This window comes from Macrosteles quadrilineatus, unplaced genomic scaffold (genome assembly GCF_028750875.1).
Source record: "Macrosteles quadrilineatus isolate MER2022 unplaced genomic scaffold, UCM_ALF_1.0 Scaffold_3__2_contigs__length_128488019, whole genome shotgun sequence".
Classification (NCBI taxonomy): Eukaryota; Metazoa; Arthropoda; class Insecta; order Hemiptera; family Cicadellidae; genus Macrosteles; species Macrosteles quadrilineatus.
Genome location: NW_026542596.1, coordinates 120,462,024 through 120,488,058, shown reverse-complemented (window position 1 = coordinate 120,488,058; position 26,035 = coordinate 120,462,024). Strand labels below are relative to the sequence as shown.

Below are 26,035 nucleotides of genomic sequence, written 5' to 3'. Positions count from 1 at the left end.
TAATAGGCAAAGTTTATCATAATAAACTCAGTTTTAAAAATAAATAATATCCAGAATCCAAATTTTTGGACATCACTAGTGTTAAAATAACATCCAAAAGTAGAGTGAGGAAATATTAATAGGAAGGATGCTGGGGGCCTCTTTTTATTGTGTGGCAGCAACAAATCAACCAAAATTTCAGAATTAATTTGAGACATTTTTTAAAAACTTATCACTGGTGAGCCTCAATTTTTACTATAATTGTCATTTTACGCCAATAAATCAAAATTTTGATATATTATTAATATACCGCAAGCCGGTACTAATATATATAGAAAGTCAGAACAACGACTTCCCAAGTTGGGCAAATACTCCAAAGATAAAAATACACAACTTAAAACAATATAGACATTTTATTGTGTACACCCTACATTACATGCTAAATATGTAAGAGTCAAACAAATAGTTACCTAACAAATAATGAGTAGTCTAAAAATAGCTTCAAAAATATTTATTAGAATTTTAAGAATTCATTGTAAGTTGGTTGAAGTGGTAAAAAGTTATATTTTGGGTAGTTTAGGTGCAACAACCAACGGGTTGGCTTGTTCTAACACCTTTCTGCTTTCTTTCTTGAAGTCATAAGTGCAGTGGTGTGTTTCTGAATACCTGGAATGCAATAAAAATTGAGTTAAATAATGTAGATTTTAAAAAAACTAAATAAATTCTTAAACATCATAATATGTTATCCTTGGTATAATAAATAAAGTTAAACGATCACATGTATATCAGAAGCGCCTACTTTTCAATCCCACTGGAATTCAGCAACAAAATCTTAAACATCTTTAGCAGTCGTGTAGACATCACTGCCATCTCCCACAGTCACAAAAAATCATCATTGTCTCTTATGGTCACAAAAACGTCACCATCATCCTCCACAATTGCGACATTTTTCAAAAGCAAAATCTTTACAAAAGCTTAAAAAATTCCCTAAATTCTGGTAAAAATCCAACTATCCGAATCAAATTTTTTAATATGCGAATGTAGTGCGGTCTAAATTAATTCGGATAGTTACAGTTGTACAGTAGCAAAGTCAAATACTGTATGGTCATCCTTTTACAAAACAAACATTTTGTTATCATGATAAAAAATTAAACATAGGAACTTACCTATGAAAAGAGCAGAATGTGAAGCCACATCTACACTCAAACATGTTGGCAAGGGTAAGCCTCTTCTTGCATTCAGCGCATCTGATCCGGCTTTTCTTATCAAAATCCACTTTTCCTCTCAAGGATTGGTCAATGGAAATCCTCGTAGCAGTCCCAACTGGCAACTCACTTGCTAATGGTTCCGTTACAGCCTTCACAGGAGGGGGTGAAACATTCGGTATCTTTGGCAGGAGTTCAAAACTTCTCGAAGATAAAAATTCTGAATCGAGAGTAAAACTATCCTGAACAAAAGAACTTGATGGAGATTCTTCTGCACCATTGATATTTCTTCTTAAAATAGATGACCCTTCACTTTTCCTAAAGCAATATTGTGTTTTCTTTGTCAACTTTGTACTGGTCAGGTTTTTGTGGTGGACATTCAAGTTTTCTATGTAAGGAACTGTTGTTGTTTGTGACCTTCTTGGTTCGATGTTGGATACTTTCCTGTTATTGTTTAAAATTTCAGAAACACCAGTCATAGGTGGAAGGATGTTCAATCCTGATATCTCTGAATAGTTGACGCCCCACTCGTGGCGGAGTTTAGATGCACAGGCACTGATACACCTGAAATCAACAGTTGGTTTAAAACATCTTTCATTTAAAGAGGAAAGTATTTTTTCCCTTTGCTAATACATAGCTCCCTCTAGTTCGGCTTCGGTTGGATCGGCCGCCGGATGGTCCGGCCCGGTCTCAGGGGGACAAGTCATATCGTCACGGGGGAAAGACCTTCGACAGGATTCAACTTGAATGTTTAGTTCCCGGTCATAGAAGTAAACAATTCATGTCAGTTTAGTTGACGGGTGCTTCTATGGGTGATTGTTGCATATTACCTATGTAAAACTATGTTACATAACCTCAAAAATACCAAGAACATTTTATAGTCTAATATGTTTAAATGCAGTGTATAATTAAATATTTCGGACCATTTATTTATGTGGCAAGTTCCCCCATTATTGTTTTTGAAACACCGCGGTTTATTTGACAAAAATAAATTAAAGCAAAACAAAGAAATAGCCATCATTAGCTTCAAGGTCAAGCTATCTGCTTGCTCTGACAATTATCTGTTCTATACACAACTGTCTGCTGTGCGCTTGCTATCTCACAACAGTTTGTGATTGGGTGATTAGTAACCATGGCAATGGCAACACTTGCTGAATGTGTGGATGAAGAGAAACCAAAAGAATGAATAGAAGAACAAAGAAGAAAGAATAAGTGGTGTTTTACACCATCCATTGTTATCTTTTTCCTATTTTACGACTGTTGTTATTATCTTTAAGACTAAGTACTATGATTTTATGCTGTTTTATGAGTTATCTAATGCTTTTATTGACATTCTTATGTTCTGAAAACAACATGTAGTAGTAGCCTATGCTGACTATGGTAGCAGTAGCTTGCAGTACTAGACTTTCTATTGTTCTGTTCTTTACGTGATTTATTGCTGTATGTACAGTGTTGTGTAGTTTTTGTTTTTCTTAAGTAAGCATGATATTAAACTTTACAGTTTTTATTACTGAACCAAGGTTAATGACTTAACATATCACGATTGCGCAATACTATTATTTGTATTTTGATTATGTAAAATGCAAATTAATTATCAGTGGTTTATTTACCTTGTATTTTCGTCACAGCTCAAAAATGTTGTATAAAAGCTACAACCATGGTTTCGACGCCGTTTGCGTCATGGTCACGTAGGACATGTCGAGAATCAAAGCATAGTTGTTGTTGTCATAGTCGGTCGCTTGGACGTCGTCAAAAACACATTAACACAAACACGAACACATACGGACATATTAACACTTAAAAATGTTCTCGGGGACGGAATACAGGCCTGTGTTTATTTAACTGTACCGTCGCGGGAGCCGGCTGGAGAACACTGAGCGCGACGGCGACGATGATAAGACGACCCTTGTACCTTAGGACATGGACTCATCCTTCTGTTGGGGGTGTGTGTTGAACTCGTCTGACGAACTAGAGAAGTCTTGATGATTTTATTAAAAATTAAGTGGGAACTGTAATTAAGTTTCTCATTTAATACATGGTTGCTTTCCTGTTTTAGGGCCTTATAAATATGAAATTCCTCGAGGGTGTCAAGAGTAAAACCTTTGTTGCAAGGCCCTAAAACAGGAAAGCGACCATGTATTAAATGAGAAACTTAATTACAGTTCCCACTTAATTTTTAATAAAATCATCAAGACTTCTCTAGTTCGTCAGACGAGTTCAACACACACCCCCTACAGAAGGACGAGTCCATGTCCTAAGGTACAAGGGTCGTCTTATCATCGTCGCCGTCGCGCTCAGTGTTCTCCAGCCGGCTCCCGCGACGGTACAGTTAAATAAACACAGGCCTGTATTCCGTCCCCGAGAACATTTTTAAGTGTTAATATGTCCGTATGTGTTCGTGTTTGTGTTAATGTGTTTTTGACGACGTCCAAGCGACCGACTATGACAACAACAACTATGCTTTGATTCTCGACATGTCCTACGTGACCATGACGCAAACGGCGTCGAAACCATGGTTGTAGCTTTTATACAACATTTTTGAGCTGTGACGAAAATACAAGGTAAATAAACCACTATTAATATTTGTCTTACCAGCTCAGGGGCAAACCACAACAATGAGTAAATTAATTATCACATTAACATCCAATTTATACAGTATTATGTGTTTTATGGGTGCGTAATATATGTTTATACCATGTTGGATTAACCGTGGTTTTCAGTTATCCGTGGTCTCCCCCCCATTACCCCGGATAATTGAGGTTCTACTGTTCTACTACCGGTTAGTCCAGCTGTTTTGTAGCCCGGCCAGCGGTCCGGTCCCGTGGTAGCCGAACTAAAGGGAGTCTACTGTACTAATACAGCAGAGTATAAACTATCCAGATCCCAGTCATCCAAGACATTGATTAACTGAAATGCATAAAGTTCAACAATTGACCGCTGCTAACAGCTGTTCCTCGGTTGCGAGAGATGATTACTAGTGTCGTTGAGACCGCAAGATATGATCTGGAATGTTGCTAAAATCACAGAAGACAAATCAAAATCAGAAAAAACTACATGTAGGCCTAACATGTAAAAATTAATTGAAATGTTATAAATCAAAAGTATAATATTGCATCTCGTTTATCAAGTCAATGACTTGTTATCCGAAAAGAATCAGTTTTCCAAACACCCTCCATCCCGAATTGTTTTGGATTATCAATTATCAACCGTGGAATCATTTTAATTTAATGTAAGTGAAATTATAATCACGCAGTACTTAATAAACTGTTAGTTTTTTATTTATAAATTATTTGCATTACAGTTACAGCATTGCTGAAGAATAGTTAATACAAAAATAATCCTACTAGAACTCACCTAAAGTGAGGCTGAGCAATCTGAACATTATCTTGGCATCCGTCTTCTCCAAAAACATCATAAAACTGACTCTCGGTGACAGCGCTGGGGCAAGAGTTTGGCCTCAACGAGTCACATATCTGACTGGAAGCTGTGGCACTGTCAATAGCGACAACTTCCTCCAGCTCTGCAGGACTGTTCTGAGGTATTATATCTGGCAAAATAGGAACTTGAGAAAATTCACTCCTGGACTTCAGTATCTCGCCTTGGACTTGGTGGCTAATAGAAGGCAGTCTTAATGAGCTTCCAGGATTTGATGGCCTCTCTTCAATACTCAATTTTGAGCTGGCTTCTTCACATTTTGATTCAGACTGAAATGGAATGACAAATATTAAACGGTTGAAAATTCAAATGATTTATCCTCGCTCATAAACAATCTATGTTTATGTAAGCTACAGTAAAAACTGCCAATTTGTTGTAAAAGCTACTACTTTGTACTTATTTTCACACTTAAGTTAATCTTATCCCACTGACAAGCACTAGTTACATTGCGGTTTGAATAGCCCACTAAATTAGCTAATGATTATTGCTATTGAATTTTTTAGTCCTGCATTAGGAATTGGAAACATTATGGATTACATCAAAATAATATGTTATCTATTGACAACTGTGTTATATCCCAAGATTACAAATAATTTGGAGCATTAGGTAGAAGTAGGCCTACACCAAAACAGCTATTATTAAATCCTAATGGCGATTTTCTATTGTCCTAACAACTGGCTCTACCCAGTAACAGAAAGCCTCAGGATATCATTTGAGGGAAACATTTTTATATTTTAAATGTTAATTGATTGACTTTAATCATACATGCGACATGTGACAATCTAGTTTACAATGAATGAATATTGCATGAAATCCAATAAAAATTTAGAAGCTTGCATACTATTTATCTCTGTGTCTTTTATGAACATGTTAGATTGTACTGTACAGGATACATTTTGGGTAATTAGCCTACATTGAAAGTAACGTTGTATAGAGTAACCTCTTTTGGCTAAAATCAATGAAACATGAATCTCAACTGTCAACAATTGATTGACAAAAGCTCTACCCTACATTAGTTTTTTTTTATTTGGTCAACAACCCTCTAACACACTCGTAATGAAAAGCTGGATAGGCCAATAATAAATTATTTTATAGAATAAGGATCAAGAAATAATACAAAAGTAAATGGCACATTAATTAATTGTGGAAATATTGGTATACAATATTCTTTGAGATCAACCACAATGGAATAAACAAAAAAATATTGAAACAAGAATTTATAGTGGAAAAATCAATTTTTAAGAATATAAATAAAATAATTATCGTATTCTAACTGTTACAGAAATTTTTTATAGTCTACAAAGAAAATTGGTTTATTTCTATAATCATTAGACAATAATGTAAAATAACATAAATTATAAATGTTAACGATGTTTTTCAACAAAGAAAATTGTAAAGAGAAAATTATATTATTTTAAGTCATTAAACATTAAATTGCCAAGCAGATAATCAGAAAATAAATTTTATTAATTTTTAACACGGCAAAAATCACAAAAACTAGAAATGTAAACAAACTAATTCAATGACTAGTGAAAACTGAAATCAACAAGAAATAAAATCTGACTACAAAGTAATGCTGAAAGGAATTAATTGTTGCAGAAGAAGCTCAAAGAACATTATAATCTATTAACTAAAAAAAATCTGTTCTAGCCTATTCTAAGTAAATTCATTAATTTTAGCTTTCTTCATACCTTATTCTGAGTTGTCAGATTTTTAGTTAAAACATTAACATCCTCCAAAAAATCAGGACAACCTCGAATAATGTGACACATGTCCGTATGAAAAATCACATACGGATTTCCTACTTTAATGAATATGGTGAAAAATCTTTTCGTGCATTGAAATAAGTTTATTGTTCTTGAAACAAACCATACAATAGTTATTTGTGTAACTAGTGGGCAAAGTGGCACTTTGATGCACACAAGAGCAATGTTAGGAATGATCTCAAGTGCGGCAAAGGCCTTTTGCACTCGTGTTACACATTATATTTTTCCTACAGTCACTATAAAGCATATAAATAATTAGTCTTTCAAACACTATACAACACGTTTTTAGGTTCAGCTGGCAACACAAATAGGTGCCCTAGAGAAAGTAGTACCCAGTCCGTATCACTCCGCTATTTTTCCTCGGCAAGAAATGTGCTCCGCGTTTAGAGAATATAGTTCCGTATGTTTTTGTAATTTGAAGTGGTTTCCGCGCCTAAAAAAAATGCTTTAAAGGTATTTTCTTGTTTATTAAGATCGTAGGAATGTTTTAAAAACGTTTAAAAGAAAAGTCCAGAAAGTTCAGAAATACCGAAACTATAAACACGAAATGACAGGTTAAATCGTAGTTATAATAGTCAATCAGCTGCTCATAGTATTATTATCTCTAAGTGTTGCCAACCTATTTCCAAGCGTACACAGATTACGTGCATAATAGAACCACGCTGTTTTGTGTTGTTTCGTTGGAATCCTGATGTGCGGCAAAGTATAAACCGTTTGACAAAGTATAAATCGTACGGCAAAGTATAAATATGCAGCAATTAGCAGCTTTCTGTACTATAAACAGTACAAGGAAGCGAACTTTGTCGGGTGACTGTAGGAAAAATATATTTCTGATTTGAGAACCAGACTGTAGCTACAAAACCATTAATCAAAGCCTCAGAATAGGTAAAAGACTGTGAAAAGGTTAACAATATTTAATTTTCAACTAATGTTTCACTTTCGAGGAAATTTTATTTGCATGTAAACTACAAAATAACTACGGTGATTGAAATAAAGTTGGCATACCTTCTTATTTTTACGTTGTAAAGAAAGTTTTTCCATTCTTTCTTTTAAATCACAGACCTTTTCCATTGTAACAGAATTTTCTTCCAGGTTTTTTGAGAGATCACCTTCCAGCAAACTAACAAAATAAGGTTCCGGATTACCAATAACTACTGTCTAATCACATGTTCTACTTCATTATACTTTTGAGATGGTGTTTGCAACAGTTACAGGTAAAATTACTTTATCCTCACACAAATAAACTAAACTAACTAATCCTCACTGGAAATATTTTTCTTTCAGTAGTTTTTTACGAGTTGGATTGATTTTAAAAGAGGATTTCAGTTTATATATTTTAGATATAGTTGAGCAATAATATTAAAGATTAGGTCTAAATTTTGATCAATGGTTATTTTAATTAGAAAACTTCGGCTACAGAATTCATAGTTTTATCTCCGGTTTTAGTCTATTTGTAATGCCAAAATGACTTAAAATTCATCAAACTGTGCTAATGCTTAGGAGAATATCAGGATAACTTCTGTAGGATAGTACTGATTGATGTAAACAAGAACTAAGTGAAGTAAAGCCAGTTTCCAAATGAATATCCCAGGCAAGCATTAGTCTCCATGACTCCAATAGCACTACTCAGTTGATCTAGTAGTTTTGTTTATCATCTAAACATTTGGTTAACAATGGACAAGAAAAGAAAGTTAATAAGATAATTAGGGACTATTTAAAGACATAACAATCTTTAAGTCCAATATAGGCCTATGGTGAATAATTCTTAACTTTATCTTGATTTAAAGTAGGTAACCATAATAATATAAGTTACTGAACGTTTAGGCCTATCTGATTTCATAATATTATCTTAAAGTTGATTACTTAAAACCTTTTTACCCTACTGATACATACCTTTTACTGGTTCAACAAACCATGGGTATCCAAGAGACTTACTTTTGACAACACTATTTATTGATTACAGATAATTCAGGTACCGGTATAAATTATCATTTTTTACAATAGGTTGGTTTATCCGGCCAGGGGCTCGGTTCTGTGGTGGCCGGCAATGAGAAGTTCAACTGTATAAAAAAACTGTAACTGTAACTTTAAAAAATCTTATACAAAGTTAAATTATACTTTTGACTGAAGTGTAACTTACTCGATGGACGTATCCCTAGAGAAGCTTGCAGAGTCTGAGTCTTCGTCATCCTCTACCACGTGTAACAGGTTCAACTGATCACCCACTCGTAACACCAAGATGGCCATCCTACAACCTGGCGGGAGGTCTTCCAAGGCGTCCTCTCTGAAATATCATTATCAAACTAGTGATTTCAAAAGTTAACCTACCATGAACAAAGCTGAATGCTGTTTAATGAACTTGATACAACTCCTAAGGGTACAAACATAGGGATCGGCAAGGCTAAAGTGTAGCTGGCGCCGAAACGTACCCTCTCCGCTAGGATATTCCTGTCCTTATTTGTTAACCTCAAGTGTTCGGTCGAGGGTCGAGCCTAAGTTGGTAAGACCGACAACATACGTGGTTGAAAATGTAGTTTTACTTAAGAAAATGATTCTTTATTGTCTTTTAAACATTTTACAATGCAATAGGGTTTGTCATGTTGAAAATGTTAACATAGCATTAAAATATAATTAAATATTTTAAAGAAATAGATAGTGGTAACGAAGATGATTCAGTCAGCCTTGATAATTATTTAAAATAGGCTGGCCTAAAAGTCTGCTTGCTTAGCTTGAAATCGGTGACTATTCAGTCAGTTTATGAACACTGTCCCAAGTTATTTGGGACCAGGATTTAGTTCTATTTACAATTAAAAGGTAAGTTATAATTCATTGTCAAAAAGGTACAGTCTCCCATTACTTACATCTTTTAAATATGCAATAAAAAGAAATAATTAGAAGTTAATAATTAGAAGTTATGCCATTTAAACAATAAGCAGTTATAGTGAATGACTACTTTGCTGTAGGATATTTTAGTTTTGTTCACCATTAAATGGTTAGAATAAATGTATACCTATTCAAAAATATTGCAGTAATCCAGCCTCTTGCCTCACTACCGTCACCGCTCTACTACGTGCATGTGAAGCTTCACAACTATTGGTGGTTAAAACTCTCATCTCATCCATTAATCTCTTTAGTCTTTGCTACACTCTTGCCTTGCTGCTCCACTATGAACTTACTCTTTATAACTCCAAGGCAGAAATTAAAAAATCATTCTAACATCAATGTGCGTCAACCCTACAATGCAGAAAAACAGTAAACTAAAAGAGTAGAAAGTGAATCTAATTTTGCTGCTCTAGAATATTGAGAATGTCCTTATGACTTAGGTATGTGTTAAATAGATGTCAAAAAACAACGATACAAGCTCTTAAAATACATTGTGAGATACATTGTGTTAGTAGACCGATTTTAATAAAAAGAATTAAAACTAGGCCTATTCCAAATTAACTATAGACTGGTACCTACCGGCTAAACTTCACTAGGCTCCGAAGAATGGTCCGGTTCAGTGGCATAGGCTGATGTACAAGACTGATTGGTCCGCCGCGCATGGACAGCACCAACTTTACAGTAGACCCTTCGCACAGTCCTACGCTTGGCTCTGTGATACATGCTGTGTCTTCCAACTCTCGGGAATTATACAACAGATGCTGGTGGGAAACTGGAATACCTATGTTACCACATGAAATATTGTAATACCCCCGCCGCAGCAAACCTGCAGACTAAGCGAATTTCCATTTGCCTGATTGGATTTACACTAAAATGTCTCCTTAAAAATATCACATTTATTCCCTATTTAAATCAAATCAGTTTAACACATACTTAGGTTTGCTGCAACAGGGAGGGTTAAAGTGTTTTTTTATGTAAAATGTTAATAGTTAGTAAGAAATAAAAATTTTCCAAATTTGGGCAAAATATGTTAATAAATAAGCAAACTACAACAGTTTACTTATCCTCCATAAGAATAACATAGGAATTTTAAATTTACAATTTTTTTGAATTTTCTCCGTAACCATTAGGCGCATTATAATGCTTCAATAGTATAGGACTAAATTATTTGTTTTTTTAAGCTCTACAAAATATTTTGGAAATAAATTGCAAAAATTTAAGTTTTCTGGGTCAAAAATGGGAAAAACCCATTTTTACCCCATAAACCCCCGTTCCCATGGTCCGATCATGCTGGTTCGCGAACTCGTTCGAATAAACGTAGGTTTACATGTTTGTACCAAATTTCATCAAAATCGGATCATTTTTGCTCGAGTTATCGCGATAACGGACACATATATAAATATACGGTATATAAATATATAAACATATAAATATATAAATATATATATGAATTTGAACGGATGCTATTTTTGGGCTCTAGGGACCTCAAAACGAAAAAAAATCGATCCCGGGTCCAGGTCTTACCATGAGTACTACGGTAATAGCTTATTCCCTATATGGGAAATTCGCTAAAAAATGTAAACTTATTTAACTTTTTTTGCATTAAATATAGGTAACAAAGTAGACCTAATTGTTTTGCCTATACAGACTACAAGACAATCTTTTTTACGTAATTTATCAAATAACTGGACGCTAGAATTTAAGAGAAAAAAAGAGAAAATTATAAATAATAAACTCTTGATCTCAATTTGTTAAACTTGCTACCATGATCGAGCCTACAATCAATTTAGATGGGAAGCAAAGGCTTTGATTCATCACTACTTACTGCTCCAACAACAATTTAAATACCTCATAAAAGCGGTTTAGTAATTTAATACACAAAGTGAAATTTTAGACATTATTTTAGGCTAACTTACATCGGATCATAAGTTTTAGTAATCTTAAATTATATCCATTTTAGATAGTTAATGGCATAATCTATTGGTAAAATAGTAACCTAGTTAACCTTTAGCCTTTGTGTAGGCAACACACAAAACCATAGCCTAAGTTATCATAATTATTAAAAGTGGAATCAATTTAAGTAAATTAAGTTAGGCTATTGTACTAGCCTTAGTTAATATAGAAAACTTTACCTTCAACTCTTTGAATCTTTGTTTTGATAGATTTTACAGTATCTTGTGGAGAAACTTTCACCTCAAATGTTGTCCCAGTTAAAGTTTCAATTATTATTGTAAACATATCTTCATTTCCACTAGCAGCATTCTTATGCGACATTCTGAAAAAAAGAATGATTGTAAGAATGAGTTTACAATGGATAAAGTAGGGATTAGAGCCAATATTTTAGGCTACTGAAAGCAAAGAGGTCAAGTTTTTTTTTTTTTTAAGGTTTCAGGTTTTGCATCCCTTGTTGCTTTGTAAAAACGCTTAAAAAAGACACTAAGCCTAGCTTTAAACAATAGTTTAAAAGAAATTCAGTCATTTTGGAAATCAACTTTGTTCAACTTATTCAGGAGTCTAAGTTAACTTACTTTGGTACCGGGAGGCCTAAGTTAGGCCACAGAAAACGTACTACTATAACCCAGAATGCCAACCACATGGTAAAAAGCATTAAGCGGTTTGAGAGAGCTTTGCCTGTCAATCCATTGGCAGCGCCATGCAATAGCATAGCAACGCTGGTGGCGCTGCCTACGGATTGACAGGCAAAGCTCTCTCAAACCGCTTAATGCTTTTTACCATGCGGTTGGCATTCTGGGTTATAGTAGTACGTTTTCTGTGGTTAGGCCTAGAAAGACATTAGTTCAATAACCTGATGTAACCCTACCTTACAAAGCTTTCAATAAGACAATCAGGCCAATTATAATAAGACAACACAGCAAAACCCCCGTTACCAGGGCTACCTCTTTTATAACTTCATCTTTTAAGTTGAACCCAAGAGGGATTGATGGCGTCAAAATTTACACAAATTATTATAGGCCACATTTAAAACATAGCCTATCTTTTTTTAACTTCGGTACCTATTTAAATAGGCGGATCAGTCAAAAATGTTTAGGCCTAGAGAGTAGCTTAACAGGTTGAGGTTGAGGTGCTATCCGGTCACCAAGGAGTGGCCGCGAACACGTGCCCAGGTCGGCCAGGTAAACTGTTTCCAGCCAGGTCCCGCTAAAATCAATCACTCAGTGTGGTGCAACCTTGTGGAAAGGACCGGAGTTATTGCAAGTGCGTTTCTAGCGCTACATAACCTAGATACTGTGTGTGTTTCGCCCACCGTTACCGCAGACCGTTGCTGGTCTCCCAAGACCTTTAATTTCCCACTAGCACAATATTGACTTCGGACATTTATTGACATATTTCTTTTGTGCTTTTGCTTTTTATACGACACAACAATATATTTTATAGTTTATAAGGCCTAGGCCTACTTTAGTTTAAGATACGGTATTTGCCTTTTAATAAAGATAGACTCCTCTGGTAAATATTAGTTAAGTTAGCCTATAGAGATATTAAACATTTTTAGTCTGAAAAATAGTGTTTGTGAGACCAAAAATTAAAATTAAATTTTAATTAATTAATTTAAAATAATTAAACCAATTGTAACAATTGTGATAACTCCTACATTGGACAGACTCTGAACTTTGTCACGCTTCATAAACCACATATCTGCATGGGGGAACAACAAACCGGAAAGATCAAATGTCGCACAACACCTATTACAAAATGGATACTCAATAGGAAAAATGGAGAATAATCTCTATGTATTTTGAAGAATTGTAAGAAAGGATTATACAATACCTAATGAATGCTTGGGAAGAATGGTATATTTACAAGGAAAAATGTAAAAATATAAATAAGCTGATTAATGAACAAGTAAATTTTGACTCCAATTGTAAGTACCTATAAAAATGTAGTTATTGGCCGGTGCTTCCGGTAGCCAATAGTATATAAGCAGGGACGCCATTAAAGATTCTTGTATAGTTCTTGTATAGTGTGCTCAGTCCTCACTCCAATTGAAATAGTGGGTGAACCCACTATTTAATTGTGCAAAAACAGTCTGGAAGTTGCATAAATTAATGAGTCGGTTCATTATAACCTAACCTTTACCTTACCTAATCTAACCTCACTTCAAAGGACTTAATATAGTCACGAATCCGCATAAAGTCCAACCTATCTTCCTCACATGCCTTTTCTGACATAAACTGTGATTTAAACATTAATATTAAGGTTGGGTTGGGTTGGTTTAGGTTAGATTAGATTAGATTATGTAACATCATTTATTAGTTGCGGATACATTAGATTATGCACTGTGGCACGTTTTCACTTTTAGACACAATAGGATTATGTACTATGGGATTATGCACTATGGCACGTTCATTAACAGACGTTGAGGCATTAGCCAATGGTTGAGGATTGGAATGAGGACGATGATCATGTCGGCAGTGGCCTAGCTTCTATTACTACGTGAATAAATTCTATTTTGTTTTATATTTTAAGTTCATGTGATTAATAGTTTATGTATCGTAAGTAGTTGATTTATTGTATTTTTTAAACAGCACCAAAGTCTATTGGTAATTATTTGGACGTAGTGACTACTCGCAAAAGTGAATTTTTTTTTTCATAATGACCTAATTTTCACGCTGAATCCGAAAATGACGTTTTTATTTTTCGGAAAATACCGGAAATTCCCGAAAAAAGGGAAAAACGGGAAAAAAATTTTTTGACTCAAAATACGTCATGTGGGTACTCAAAATACGCGGGATATTGTGTAGATTAAGAATATGCAAGACTTTTTTTGATCCGATGAAAAACACCGGAGATAGGGCGAAAAAACGGTGAATAATCGGTTAGGTTAGGCTTGGTTAGGTTAGGTTAGGTTAGGTTTGGTTTGGTTAGGTTTGGTTAGGTTAGGTTAGGTTCGGTTAGGTTAGGTTAGTTTAGGTTAGTTTATCAATAACATGAGTATTGTAAGTAAACTAACCTAACCTAACCTAACCTAACCAAACCTAACCTAACCCGAAAATGTGTGATGTTATTTTGGATTTTTTGTCCAACTTTTGTCCGTGTTAAAATGCCAGCTGATCAGCTGGTCATTATTTTATTATTGTTTATGTTAGATTGAGTTAGGTTACGTTAGGTTGAGTTAGGTTATGTTAGGTTAGGTTTGGTGAAGTTAAGTTAGGTTAGGGTTGGTTAGGTTAGGTTAGGTTAGGTTTGGTTAGGTAAGGTTAGGTTAGGTTTGGTTAGTTTACTTACAATACTCATGTTATTGATAAACTAACCTAAACTAACCTAACCGAACCAAACCTAATCTAACCTAACCTAACCTAACCTAACCAAACCAAACCAAACCTAACCTAACCAAGCCTAACCTAACCGATTATTCACCGTTTTTACGCCCTATCTCCAGTGTTTTTCATCGGATCAAAAAAAAAATGCATATTCTTAATCTACACAATATCCCGCGTATTTTGAGTACCCACATGACGTATTTTGAGTCAAAAAATGTTTTTCCCGTTTTTCCCTTTTTTCGGGACTTTCCGGTATTTTCCGAAAAATAAAAACGTCATTTTCGGATTCAGCGTGAAAATTACGTCATTATGAAAAAAAAAGTTTTCACTTTTGCGAGTAGTCACTACGTCCAAATATTTTCTTTGAAAAATCTAGTTATTGCATCTTAACTCTGATTTTGCGTTGTGTGTGGTTTTGTCTGTTTAGTATTGAATGTATATAGAATGTAAACAACTGACAGCTGTTTCCACTCCACAAACCATCCACCCCTTTTAGTGTTAGTCGCCACTAGAACTTGGACTCGTCCATACCACAAATAGGCTATGTTAATAAATCTACAAAACTGAAGCTTAATATTAATTATTTCACTGTACGGCCACTTAACTTAGGAATCTCTCCGACCAAAACTGATTGCATTTTTGGAATCAGCGTTAAAAATACTGTAAGTAGACATAGGCTATCAAAATTACATCATATCCCAATGTTAATACGGTAAATAATTACCAAAAATACATTGTCTAAATCATTATTAAGTTAAGTTTATTTCCGAACAAAATGAACATACACATTAAATTAACTTAACTTAAGTTAATTAAGGTTAGCTAAACTTAAGTTTAGGTTGACTTTTACAGTTGAATTTTTACAAATTTTCTAAAAAAAAGTCTGCAAAATCGCCAAAATGGGTTTGCCATTCCCTACTTCTAACCTTGGCCACTGCTAGGGTTAAATAACTTAAACTTAAGTCTTACAGCACGTTTCTGGATCACCATCTTCAAAATCTGCGGCATGATCACACAGTACTCAGAGGCCATCATAACTTAATAGGCTAGACGTTCTGCGTGTATTGTTCAATAATGGGTAATTATTTATCAAAACTACAGGTGTAACTTACACAAGTTAGCTTGAGCTAATAGTAGGCTAAGTTGAGTGACAGTAAAAATTTACAACCCACGCGTCACCCTAAGCACACTTCAATGAACAAAATAACCACGGGCCAACAATCAATCCCTGAGGAACACTGTGACTGACACTCTTGGGCCTGGGTTACTAACTTATGTTTAATAACTTAGCCCTAGCCTATTCAGGTTAAGCTTAATAATTAGCTTAATTGTTGAATGTTTTGGATAAATCATATATATGCTTGACCATAGACATAACAGATCTAGGCTACAATCTAGATATATACTTAGTAAATCTTCATTTAATAATATCTAATGATATCCACCCAACTAAAAAATGAACCTTTATTTCGACCAGGGGCCTTGCCTAATATAAGAAACTTCTTGGGAGTGGTCTTAATGTTAACAGACTGATTTTTTCTCGGATAACATGGGCTGATATTATTAATAATTATTCAAGCTATTTTGATGTTTACTTTTTAAAAACTATGAAACTGTTCACTTACCTTCAAGATGTGTACTTTATGACACACAATAGAACGACATCAACATTTCGAGTTCCTTGGTTCTCTCTTCTACTTACTACTACTACTATTGGAATTAGAAGAATCAGACAGAATCAGACTCGAAGGAAAGCTGTTGGCTGTTGCTGTTAGTTGTCTTGTCACTGTCAGTTCCATTCCAGTTGTCGTTGTCAGTGTTACGAGTAGTGTTGGTTGTTGGTTGAGTTTGACAGTGTTGTCAGTTGCAGTGTTGCCAGTTGCCAGATAGGCCAGAATAAGTTGGATAGCGCTGGGTTCACAACGATATGGTAGGCATTCGGTATCGAGCACCGTCGTGAAGTTAGCGGCTCTTTTCATCGGCGCTTTTTCGGTTTGTAATAGATGTGGGTTGGTACTCCTGCGGACGCCACAACCGTGTTTTGCAGGGATGTCGGAAACAAAATTCAATGACAATACGGTGCGAAATGATGTTTTTATATTTATATAATGTCAATAATACATTAATAAAACGTGTATACAAGTTAAAACTAATTAATTGACGTATTTTAAAAGGCATATTTGAGACCGTAGTGTACATTATACGTAGCTATGGCTTAACATAACGCGATCAATTAAAACTCCGAACATAAAAAGTGCATGATCTTTTTTCCCAAGCCCATCACATCAACTTTGAGCTATTCTAATGGTAATATACAATGTGTAGAATACTCAGTATAAATATGATTGGGGCAGTAAAGTGAATTACGAAGCTATAAGGCAAAATGTATATGGTTGATAGTAACTCGTATCAGGAAAAAGTGCACAATCTTTTTCCTAAGCCCATCACATCAACTTTGAGGTATTCTAATGGTAATGTACAATGTGTAGAATAATCAGTATAAATATGATTGAGGCAGTCCAGTGAATTACGAAGCTATAAGGCAAAATCTATATGGTTTATAGGAATTTGCGTCAGGAAAAGTGCACAATATTTTTCCTAAGTCCATCACATCAACTTTGAGGTATTCTAATGGTAATATACAATGTGTAGAATAGTCAGTATAAATATGATTGAGACAGTCTAGTAAATTACGAAGTTATCTGGCAAAATGTATATGGTTGACCTAACTTGAATGTATATGGTTGAATAATCATGCTCTAACCACACGATCACAGGCGATAGGATATAGACGAATACCCATACATCTATCCTCTCGCCTGTGATCGTGTGGTTCATTGAGGTAAGTAAGTGAGTTTACTTTACTCAAGGAAGCCTTAAATGTCTAATGGTAGTCCATCATAATATTATTATGGTATAACGTCTTATTCGTCTGTTGTTTATAACATATTACCATAAACTAACAAACTTAGCGTAGGGAAAAAAGATTTAATTCAACCAAGGTCAGGGGCTTCATAAGGAAGTGTTGAAATTGAAAACGGCGCCACGCCCGGCTTGGAATTTCTCCCCGAGACTACAAAAAAAGTATGAAATACATGGGCTGACGGGGCCGTCTCACAGCTTTTGATCTAGCGCTGACCGACATGGTTTCGCTCCCGTCCCTACTTTCTCTCCCTATAGTGTCACCGTGCGAACACCTGTTAACAACCAACCCTTAAGGAAAACCCGAGACAGCGGCATCTCTTTGACGTTCGTTGATTCGTAGCTGCTAGCCAAGAATTTACAACCCCAGACATATTTCGGCGTTTTCCAAAGACGACCTCCTTAGCTCTCAGTCCATCAGAAGAGGTCGGTAACAAGGTTATAAATATAAATTCACATTGATTTATTCGTCACTACAGTTTTTGCAATCATGACAAAATAATAGAATATTTGTCGGTTTTCCCAATTTGAATACATTTGTCCAGTCTCTGTACGATCAAACTCGTATTTAACTGTAATCAAATAAAAACAAAACTAATTCATTTATTTAAATTCAATCAAGTCGTTTTATTTAGGTTAGTGAACACCAACATCACTTCGTATATAAACCACGTTTAGGGCTCAGGATTCAGAATAGTAACTAATATATAAACTAACTTAAAGGTTTTGACGAAAACAATGCCAACGTAACTTTTGCCGGTAGCAATAGGCTGCGTTTGGAAATATTGATATATATGGAATAAGTTACTGAAATATAATTCAATGTACTATGTGTAAACTTCAATATTGATACTACTGTATATGAAAAATCAAAATCAAGTAGTTTATCAAGAATTGAACTTATCTCAAAGTAGTTCAATACATCATAAACAACACGGTGACTGACCAATTTTATGTTTAATTTTTATTTTAATATCTTTTATTGGTAAGGACATATTTTGTATCCCATATCACTGGAAACGGGATACAAAATATATCCTTACCAATCATTACAAGCAATACATGCTTTTAAGGCGACAACATACGGTTCAATAATGAAATTGTTGTCTACCATTTTTGGGTGAAGGTTGAATGCTGCGATAGCACCCTGGCCAACGTCAATTAATTAGTTTTAACTTGTATACACGTTTTATCAATGTATAATTGACATTATATAAATATAAAAACATCATTTCGCACCGTATTGTCATTGATTTGTGTTTCCGACATCCCTGCAAAACACGTTTGTGGCGTCCGCAGGCGTACCAACCCACATCTATTACAAACCGAAACTTTTCCTGACGCAAATTCCTATAAACCATATAGATTTTGCCTTATAGCTTCGTAATTCACTGGACTGCCGCAATCATACTCATACTGATTATTCTATACATTGTATATTAGCATTAGAATACCTCAAAGTTGATGTGATGGGCTTAGGAAAAAGATTGTGCACTTTTCCTGACGCAAATTCCTATCAACCATATAGATTTTGCCTTATAGCTTCGTAATTTACTGGACTGCCGCAATCATACTCATACTGATTATTCTACACATTGTATATTACCATTATAATACCTCAAAGTTAATTTGATGGGCTCAGGAAAAAGATTGTGCACTTTTCCTGATGCGAGTTCCTATCAACCATATACATTTTGCCATATAACTTCGTAATTTACAGGACTGCCGCAATCATACTCATACTGATTATTCTACACATTGTATATTACCATTAGAATACCTCAAAGTTTATGTGATGGGCTTAGGAAAAAGATTGTGCACTTTTCCTGACGCGAATTCCTATCAACCATATAGATTTTGCCTTATAGCTTCGTAATTCACTGGACTGCCGCAATCATACTCATACTGATTATTCTACACATTGTATATTACCATTAGAATACCTCAAAGTTGATGTGATGGGCTTAGGAAAAAGATTGTGCACTTTTCATGACGCAAATTCCTATCAACCATATAGATTTTGCCTTATAGTTTCGTAATTCACTGGACTGCCGCAATCATACTCATACTGATTATTCTACACATTGTATATTAACATTAGAATACCTCAAAGTTGATGTGATGGGCTCAGGAAAAAGATTGTGCACTTTTCCTGATGCGAGTTCCTATCAACCATATACATTTTGCCATATAACTTCGTAATTTACTGGACTGCCGCAATCATACTCATACTGATTATTCTACACATTGTATATTACCATTAGAATACCTCAAAGTTGATGTGATGGGCTTAGGAAAAAGATTGTGCACTTTTCCTGATGCGAGTTCCTATCAACCATATACATTTTGCCATATAACTTCGTAATTTACTTGACTGCCGCAATCATACTCATACTGATTATTCTACACATTGTATATTACCATTATAATACCTCAAAGTTGATGTGATGGGCTTAGGAAAAAGATTGTGCACTTTTCCTGATGCGAGTTCCTATCAACCATATACATTTTGCCATATAACTTCGTAATTCACTGGACTGCCTCAATCATATTTATACTGAGTATTCTACACATTGTATATTACCATTAGAATACATCAAAGTTGATGTGATGGACTAAGGAAAAAGATTGTGCACTTTTTCCTGATGCGAGTTCCTATCAACCATATAGATTTTGCCTTATAGCTTCGTAATTCACTGGACTGCCTCAATCCTATTTATACTGAGTATTCTACACATTGTACATTACCATTAGAATACCTCAAAGTTGATGTGATGGGCTTAGGAAAAAGATTGTGCACTTTTTCCTGATACGAGTTACTATCAACCATATACATTTTGCCTTATAGCTTCGTAATTCACTGGACTGCCCCAATCATATTTATACTGAGTATTCTACACATTGTATATTACCATTAGAATAGCTCAAAGTTGATGTGATGGGCTTGGGAAAAAAGATCATGCACTTTTTATGTTCGGAGTTTTAATTGATCGCGTTATGTTAAGCCATAGCTACGTATAATGTACACTACGGTCTCAAATATGCCTTTTAAAATACGTCAATTAATTAGTTTTAACTTGTATACACGTTTTATTAATGTATTATTGACATTATATAAATATAAAAACATCATTTCGCACCGTATTGTCATTGAATTGTGTTTCCGACATCCCTGCAAAACACGTTTGTGGCGTCCGCAGGAGTACCAACCCACATCTATTACAAACCGAAAAAGCGCCGATGAAAAGAGCCGCTAACTTCACGACATTTATCGACCTTGTTTTCTACCGGATGACAGACATCGACTAGTATCGGCTCTCGGCTCTGGCTCACCGGCTGTCTCATGGTGGAAGTAAAATTTCATTAATTTACAAATTTTGTTGTTTATATATGGAGTGTTTTTCTGTTTTTGTATTATTTTACCTGTACTATACTCTATGGTTGTTGTTTGGCGTATTTTTGTGGCAATTTAAGTAATAAAATGAATTTAAGAAGCTTGTCACACATATATATTTATAATTATTAAAAATAGGTAAGCAGTAGCAGTATTCAGTATTAGAGACTAAGGCCTATTTTAAACTTATTTTCTTGTTAGTAAATGAATCTATTCTTTGATAGGAACGTGGATAATCCTACTCTCATTTAGAGGTTAGTTGAAAGATGGAATAATGTGAATATTCACACTGTACTTGTGTACTAGCAATGGTGGTAGGCCTAGGTACTAACTTAGTAAGCGGGATGCAGGTGTTTGTACGATAACTTAAAAATGTCTTAGTATCAACCTGAAATTTTGCACAATGATTTTTCAGAGCAATTTCTCATCTAAGTTCGTTGTTAGAGAATATTGTTCAATAGGCCTAAGGTAAGTTTGGGCACAGAAAACGTACTACTATACCCAGAATGCCAACCGCATGGTAAAAAGCATTAAGCGGTTTGAGAGAGCTTTGCCTGTCAATCCGTAGGCAGCGCCACCAGCGTTGCCATGCAATAGCATAGCAACGCTGGTGGCGCTGCCTACGGATTGACAGGCAAAGCTCTCTCAAACCGCTTAATGCTTTTTACCATGCGGTTGGCATTCTGGGTTATAGTAGTACGTTTTCTGTGGTTTGGGTAAGTTACCTAGGAATAATCCCTATTAACCCTCCGAGTGTCCATAGTTTAGGCCTTAATGTCCGCCTATTTTTGGCACATTTGCAAGGTTTTATTAAAACGGATCTGAGAAGCTTAAAACAATGTTAATTCTACTGTTCTATATACCATTTTGTTTGGAAAATCATGGGCTTCAATATTATATATATAAAACATAAGGAACATTTATTAAAAAAAAGTTTTTAGCCTAGGTAAAAAAAAATATTTTGGAAAATTAAAAAAAAAAAAATTAGTTCGTGCTCAATGAAATTGTAATAGGCCTAAGTATAAATATTTGAAAATAGCCACTTTGTTCTAAATTTTATGAGGATTACAAATATATAATCATACTAGCTGACCCGGCGAACTTCGTATCGCCTAAGTTATAGGTTTCCCCTAAGACAGACCGATGGAAAGAAAGTACCGTTACGTTTAATTTTCAAGATGATCTCGTTCGCATCGCTCAATCACGTCCTGGTTGAAGTTCGTTCGCTACGCTCACTCACCTTTGGGTTGGAGCTCGTTCGCTACGCTCACTCACCTTTAGGTTGGAGCTCGTTCGCTACGCTAACTCGCCTCCAGGTTGAAGTTCGTTCGCTACGCTCACTCACCTTTGGGTTGGAGCTCGCTCGCTACGCTCACTCACCTTTAGGTTGGAGCTCGTTCGCTGCGCTCACTTGCCTTCAGGTTAGCTCGTTCGCTACGCTAACTCGCCTCCAGGTTGAAGTTCGTTCGCTGCGCTCACTCACCTTTTGGTTGCAAATTAGCTGTTGTCATAAATGTAAAAGAAATAATAGTGCTGCACCCTGATGGTAATCCTTGTAACTTTAATGCTATTGAACATCATAGAACAGAACCAACTTGTTTAATTGAAACAGCTGTTAAGATTCATTAATTCCATTTCTCATAAGGTTAACATGGGAAACTCCAGAGCCACTGGGGCGGAGCCCTTTTAAGAATTTCGAAACGGGAAATAGTTTACGTCCGATTCGCATACCTACAGAATTTACACACCAAATTTCATAACGATCGGTGAAGTCGTTCCGGAGGAGTTTGCAGACAAACACTGTGACACGAGAATTTTATATATTAGATAGTGAGGTAAGTTATCAAATAAATAAGTTATGAGTGAAAAACAGATTTCAGTACATAGCGTTTAGCTAAGAATGCATAGCCTAACCATAGCTAGGAATCTGGCTGATAATTTACATCAATATCACTACCTAACTTACTTCTTCAGGATCATCAACCAGCCCTTCAAAATCACTTAAATCTTCTTATAATGCACCACGTATATCACTACTTTTGATTTTTAACACTAAAACAATGATAAACGTAATAAAACACATCAGTCATCGGTCCGAGGTTAACCAAGCTGTTTACAAATACACTCGTCAGCTGTCTGCTACAATATTTTCGGAACTAAAATGAAAAGCGCTTAGAGACTGACCTCCGGAGAAAGCTTAGAATCTAACAAAAAGAACGATACCTAACTCGATCCAGTTCAATCCGATTCAGTCAGTCATAGAGCCTTCGCCGTAAATGATGTTCGTGTGTCGAAAAATCGACAAGTGACACTACACAAAGTGTGTCGTGAGTCGATTTTTCGACAAGTGACGCTCGGAGGGTTAATAACTTAGGCCTGCAAGAACAGTGGCATACCCTGGCCCCACACCCGGTTTGAAACCCCCTCTAGACCTTAAAACTTCATATTTTACAATAAAAATTTTTGTTCTAGGACTATTTACAACCAAAAATTATCTTTCATATGACTCTAAATAGGTAAGTCCGGTACACTTCCATATCTGTTGGCACAAACAAACGAATGAAAATATCGATTGATAATTTGATTATTCAATATATTGTTTGGTTAGTTAGGTTAGGTTAACCTAACCTAACTAACCAAACAATAACTTATATCAAATTAAACAATCCAATAGGCTAATCAATATTAAGTTTACTCATTCGGTTGTTTGTACCAACAACCTGTGCCTAAACTTATCAAAACGAATTCACACAAAATTAATTTCCCAGGCCTGTGAAAAATGAGGGTTAAAAAGAGATCAAGAGAGATGATCACCAGACTAAAACGTAGGAAAAGAAGACTGGAACGTGGGAAACAAATACTAGAAAGCTTAATAAATGAACTACGTGAAAAGGTCAACAATAAAAATATGCAAGAGACAAGCTTGTATGAGTAAGTCAATTTATGATTTCAAGAAGTCTTATCAATCTTTTCTTTATTTTATTTTGTGTGTTTTTACGCCAGTGGCATTTTAGCGAATTTCCCTATAGGGAAGTAGCTATTACCGTAGGTCTCATGGTAAGACTTAGGCCCGGGACCGATTTACTTTTTCATTTTAATGTCCCCAGAGGCCAAAAACACCATTCGTTCAAATTTTTATATATGTATATATATATATATATATATAGGTATATATATATATAGATTTATATATATATATGTGTCCGTGAACACGATAACTTGAGTAATTTTTATCCGATTTTGATGAAATTTGGTTTGAAGGTGTAAGGCGGGATAAACTTGAATGAGTTCGCGATCCAGCATGATCGGACCATGGGAACAGGGTTTAATGGGGGGTTTTATGGGGTAAAAATTGGTTTTTCTCACCTTTTACCCTCAAAACACAAAATTCCCCAATTTTTCTCTAAACCTTCTTAAAGAGCTTAAAAAAACAAACAATTCAGTATATCAAAGTGTTTTTGTACGGTTATTGGTTACGGAGAAAATTAAAAAAATGATAAATTTAAAATTCCCATGTTATTCTTATGGAGAATATTGTAAAATGTTGTAGTTTGCTTGTTTATGGATATATTTTGATCAAACTTGGCAAATTTATTTATTTTATAGTAAGCTATCAATATTTTACTAAAAACACACTACTTTATTAGTTTCCTTGTAGCAGCAAACCTAGGTACTCGTTAAACCTAATGTTATTTAAATAGATCAATTGAAAATCAATTCGGCCAAATGGAAATTCGCTTAGACGGCAGGTTTGCTGCGGCGGGGGTATTTTATAATTACAACCTTATGATAATTACACCATTAAATGGATGAATATTCACATTACTCCACCTTTATAAGATATTAGTTTTTATTTTACATTATTTTTCACAATAACTTAATTTAGGCCTAGGCCTAACTTTTTTTATCTAAGTTTTGTAGTTAAGGGCATTATTTCATTTTTAAATAGCTTACCACGTCATAAGCATTGCTTTTGTTAAATTTAACAATATATTTAAAAGTTACTTAGTTGTAGGATACAACACCTGCATATTGCGCTTAAGTTAGCACTTGAAGTTACAGGCTTTTGTCCTCAATATTTAAGTTACACAGCACTGTGAGTTCCCGATTTACCCAGTTCTAATTCATCAGGGCGCGTTGGACTAAAAGTTTGCATTGCTTATAAACGATTAGTCAAGGCACTAATGTTTCTCATTTGGCTTGGTTTAGATGATCAAATCCAACAGGGTCTGACATAATTTCGTACCGGTGCCTATTATTTAACTGAAGTAAGTAACCTAACCCGCGCCAAATCCTCCAATTCCATTTACATAACCACCCATTAACCACAAAATTAGGTATGTAGCAAACCTGTGTTTACAATAAGTTAACACTACCAGTGCCTCTAGTTCTACCACCGGCCAGGCTACAAAATGGCAGGACCAACCGGATGACAGATGTATAAGGTAAAGTTATTCCAATAAATTAATTTCAATACTTAAAAATCAACAAATAACCTTGTTTTAATATTTGTTTAGGCTACATTAATTTCCAAAATTAATCTTTAAATACATATCTTCCTGAATTGTCTTGTTGTTTCCACTTAATGATACCTTTTTGAAACACTGAACTGATACCCCCATAAGAATGCCGAGTCTTTGCTCCAGTTTAACAAGACCGTATTTTTTATTTTATTATTTTTGATGTGCAATTGATCGGGTAAGCACCCTTCAACTAAACTGACAAATTAACTACAAGATCGCGCCACTCATCCTACACTCATCTTCATTCAGACTTGGCTTAAAATACATTCGTATGGTTGCCATTTCAATGTAAAGTATTAAAGTATTAAATTGTTTACTTCTACCGGGAACTTAACATTCTTGAATCCTGTCGAAGGTCATTCGCCCTTAACGATGTGACTCATCCCAATGAGACTGGCCGGGCTATCCGGTGGACGATCCAACTGAAGTTGATATAGAAGGAGTCTACTGTATAGGCTAAATATGCCATCTAAAATTTGTCAATAATCACAACTTTTACAGGGTTCCCATAGACTTGGAAAGTCAGGGTAACTGGTATACAGTCACTGTCAGGGAAAGTTAAAAAAAACCCAAGTCAGGGGAGTATTTAAAATAATGTAAAGTGAGGGAAATTAACTAGAAACGTTAATAGATCCCAGTCCAAGTTTTT

At 35.1% G+C, this 26,035-nt stretch overlaps 2 protein-coding genes across 4 annotated transcripts in view; one reads left to right on the top strand and one right to left on the bottom strand.

The window, feature by feature from the left end:
• Nucleotides 1–389: 389 nt before the first annotated feature.
• Nucleotides 390–16,291, bottom strand: LOC128989966 (uncharacterized). The gene is made up of 8 exons (XM_054412142.1): nt 16,173–16,291; nt 11,401–11,543; nt 9,848–10,049; nt 8,526–8,669; nt 7,391–7,505; nt 4,539–4,888; nt 1,146–1,748; nt 390–645 (listed from the first exon to the last, which is right to left on the bottom strand). Exons 2-8 carry the CDS (start codon nt 11,540–11,542, stop codon nt 540–542), a joined length of 1,662 nt encoding a protein of 553 aa, XP_054268117.1. The 5' UTR covers nt 11,543; nt 16,173–16,291; the 3' UTR covers nt 390–539.
• Nucleotides 16,292–20,840: 4,549 nt separating this feature from the next.
• Nucleotides 20,841–26,035, top strand: part of LOC128990233 (uncharacterized) — a 38,067-nt gene continuing 32,872 nt past the window's right edge. Inside the window, exons 1-2 of one of the 3 annotated variants that reach the window (XM_054412534.1) lie at nt 20,841–21,001; nt 23,632–23,794. The gene's annotated coding sequence lies outside the window, so the exon portion shown is untranslated. Of the gene's footprint in view, nt 21,002–21,315; nt 21,332–23,631; nt 23,795–26,035 lie in introns of those variants that run through there. The other 2 variants (XM_054412535.1, XM_054412533.1) reach the window with 2 other exon arrangements.

Excerpts from the sequence above, each read along its gene's own strand:
- LOC128989966 (XM_054412142.1), bottom strand. The coding sequence starts at position 11,542 with ATGTCGCATAAGAATGCTGCTAGTGGAAATGAAGATATGTTTACAATA. Across the intron at positions 10,050-11,400 it reads AAAGATTCAAAGAGTTGAAG|GTATTCCAGTTTCCCACCAG; the intron begins GTAAAGTTTTCT and ends GTGGTAACATAG. Across the intron at positions 7,506-8,525 it reads TCTAGGGATACGTCCATCGA|TTTGCTGGAAGGTGATCTCT; the intron begins GTAAGTTACACT and ends TTATTTTGTTAG.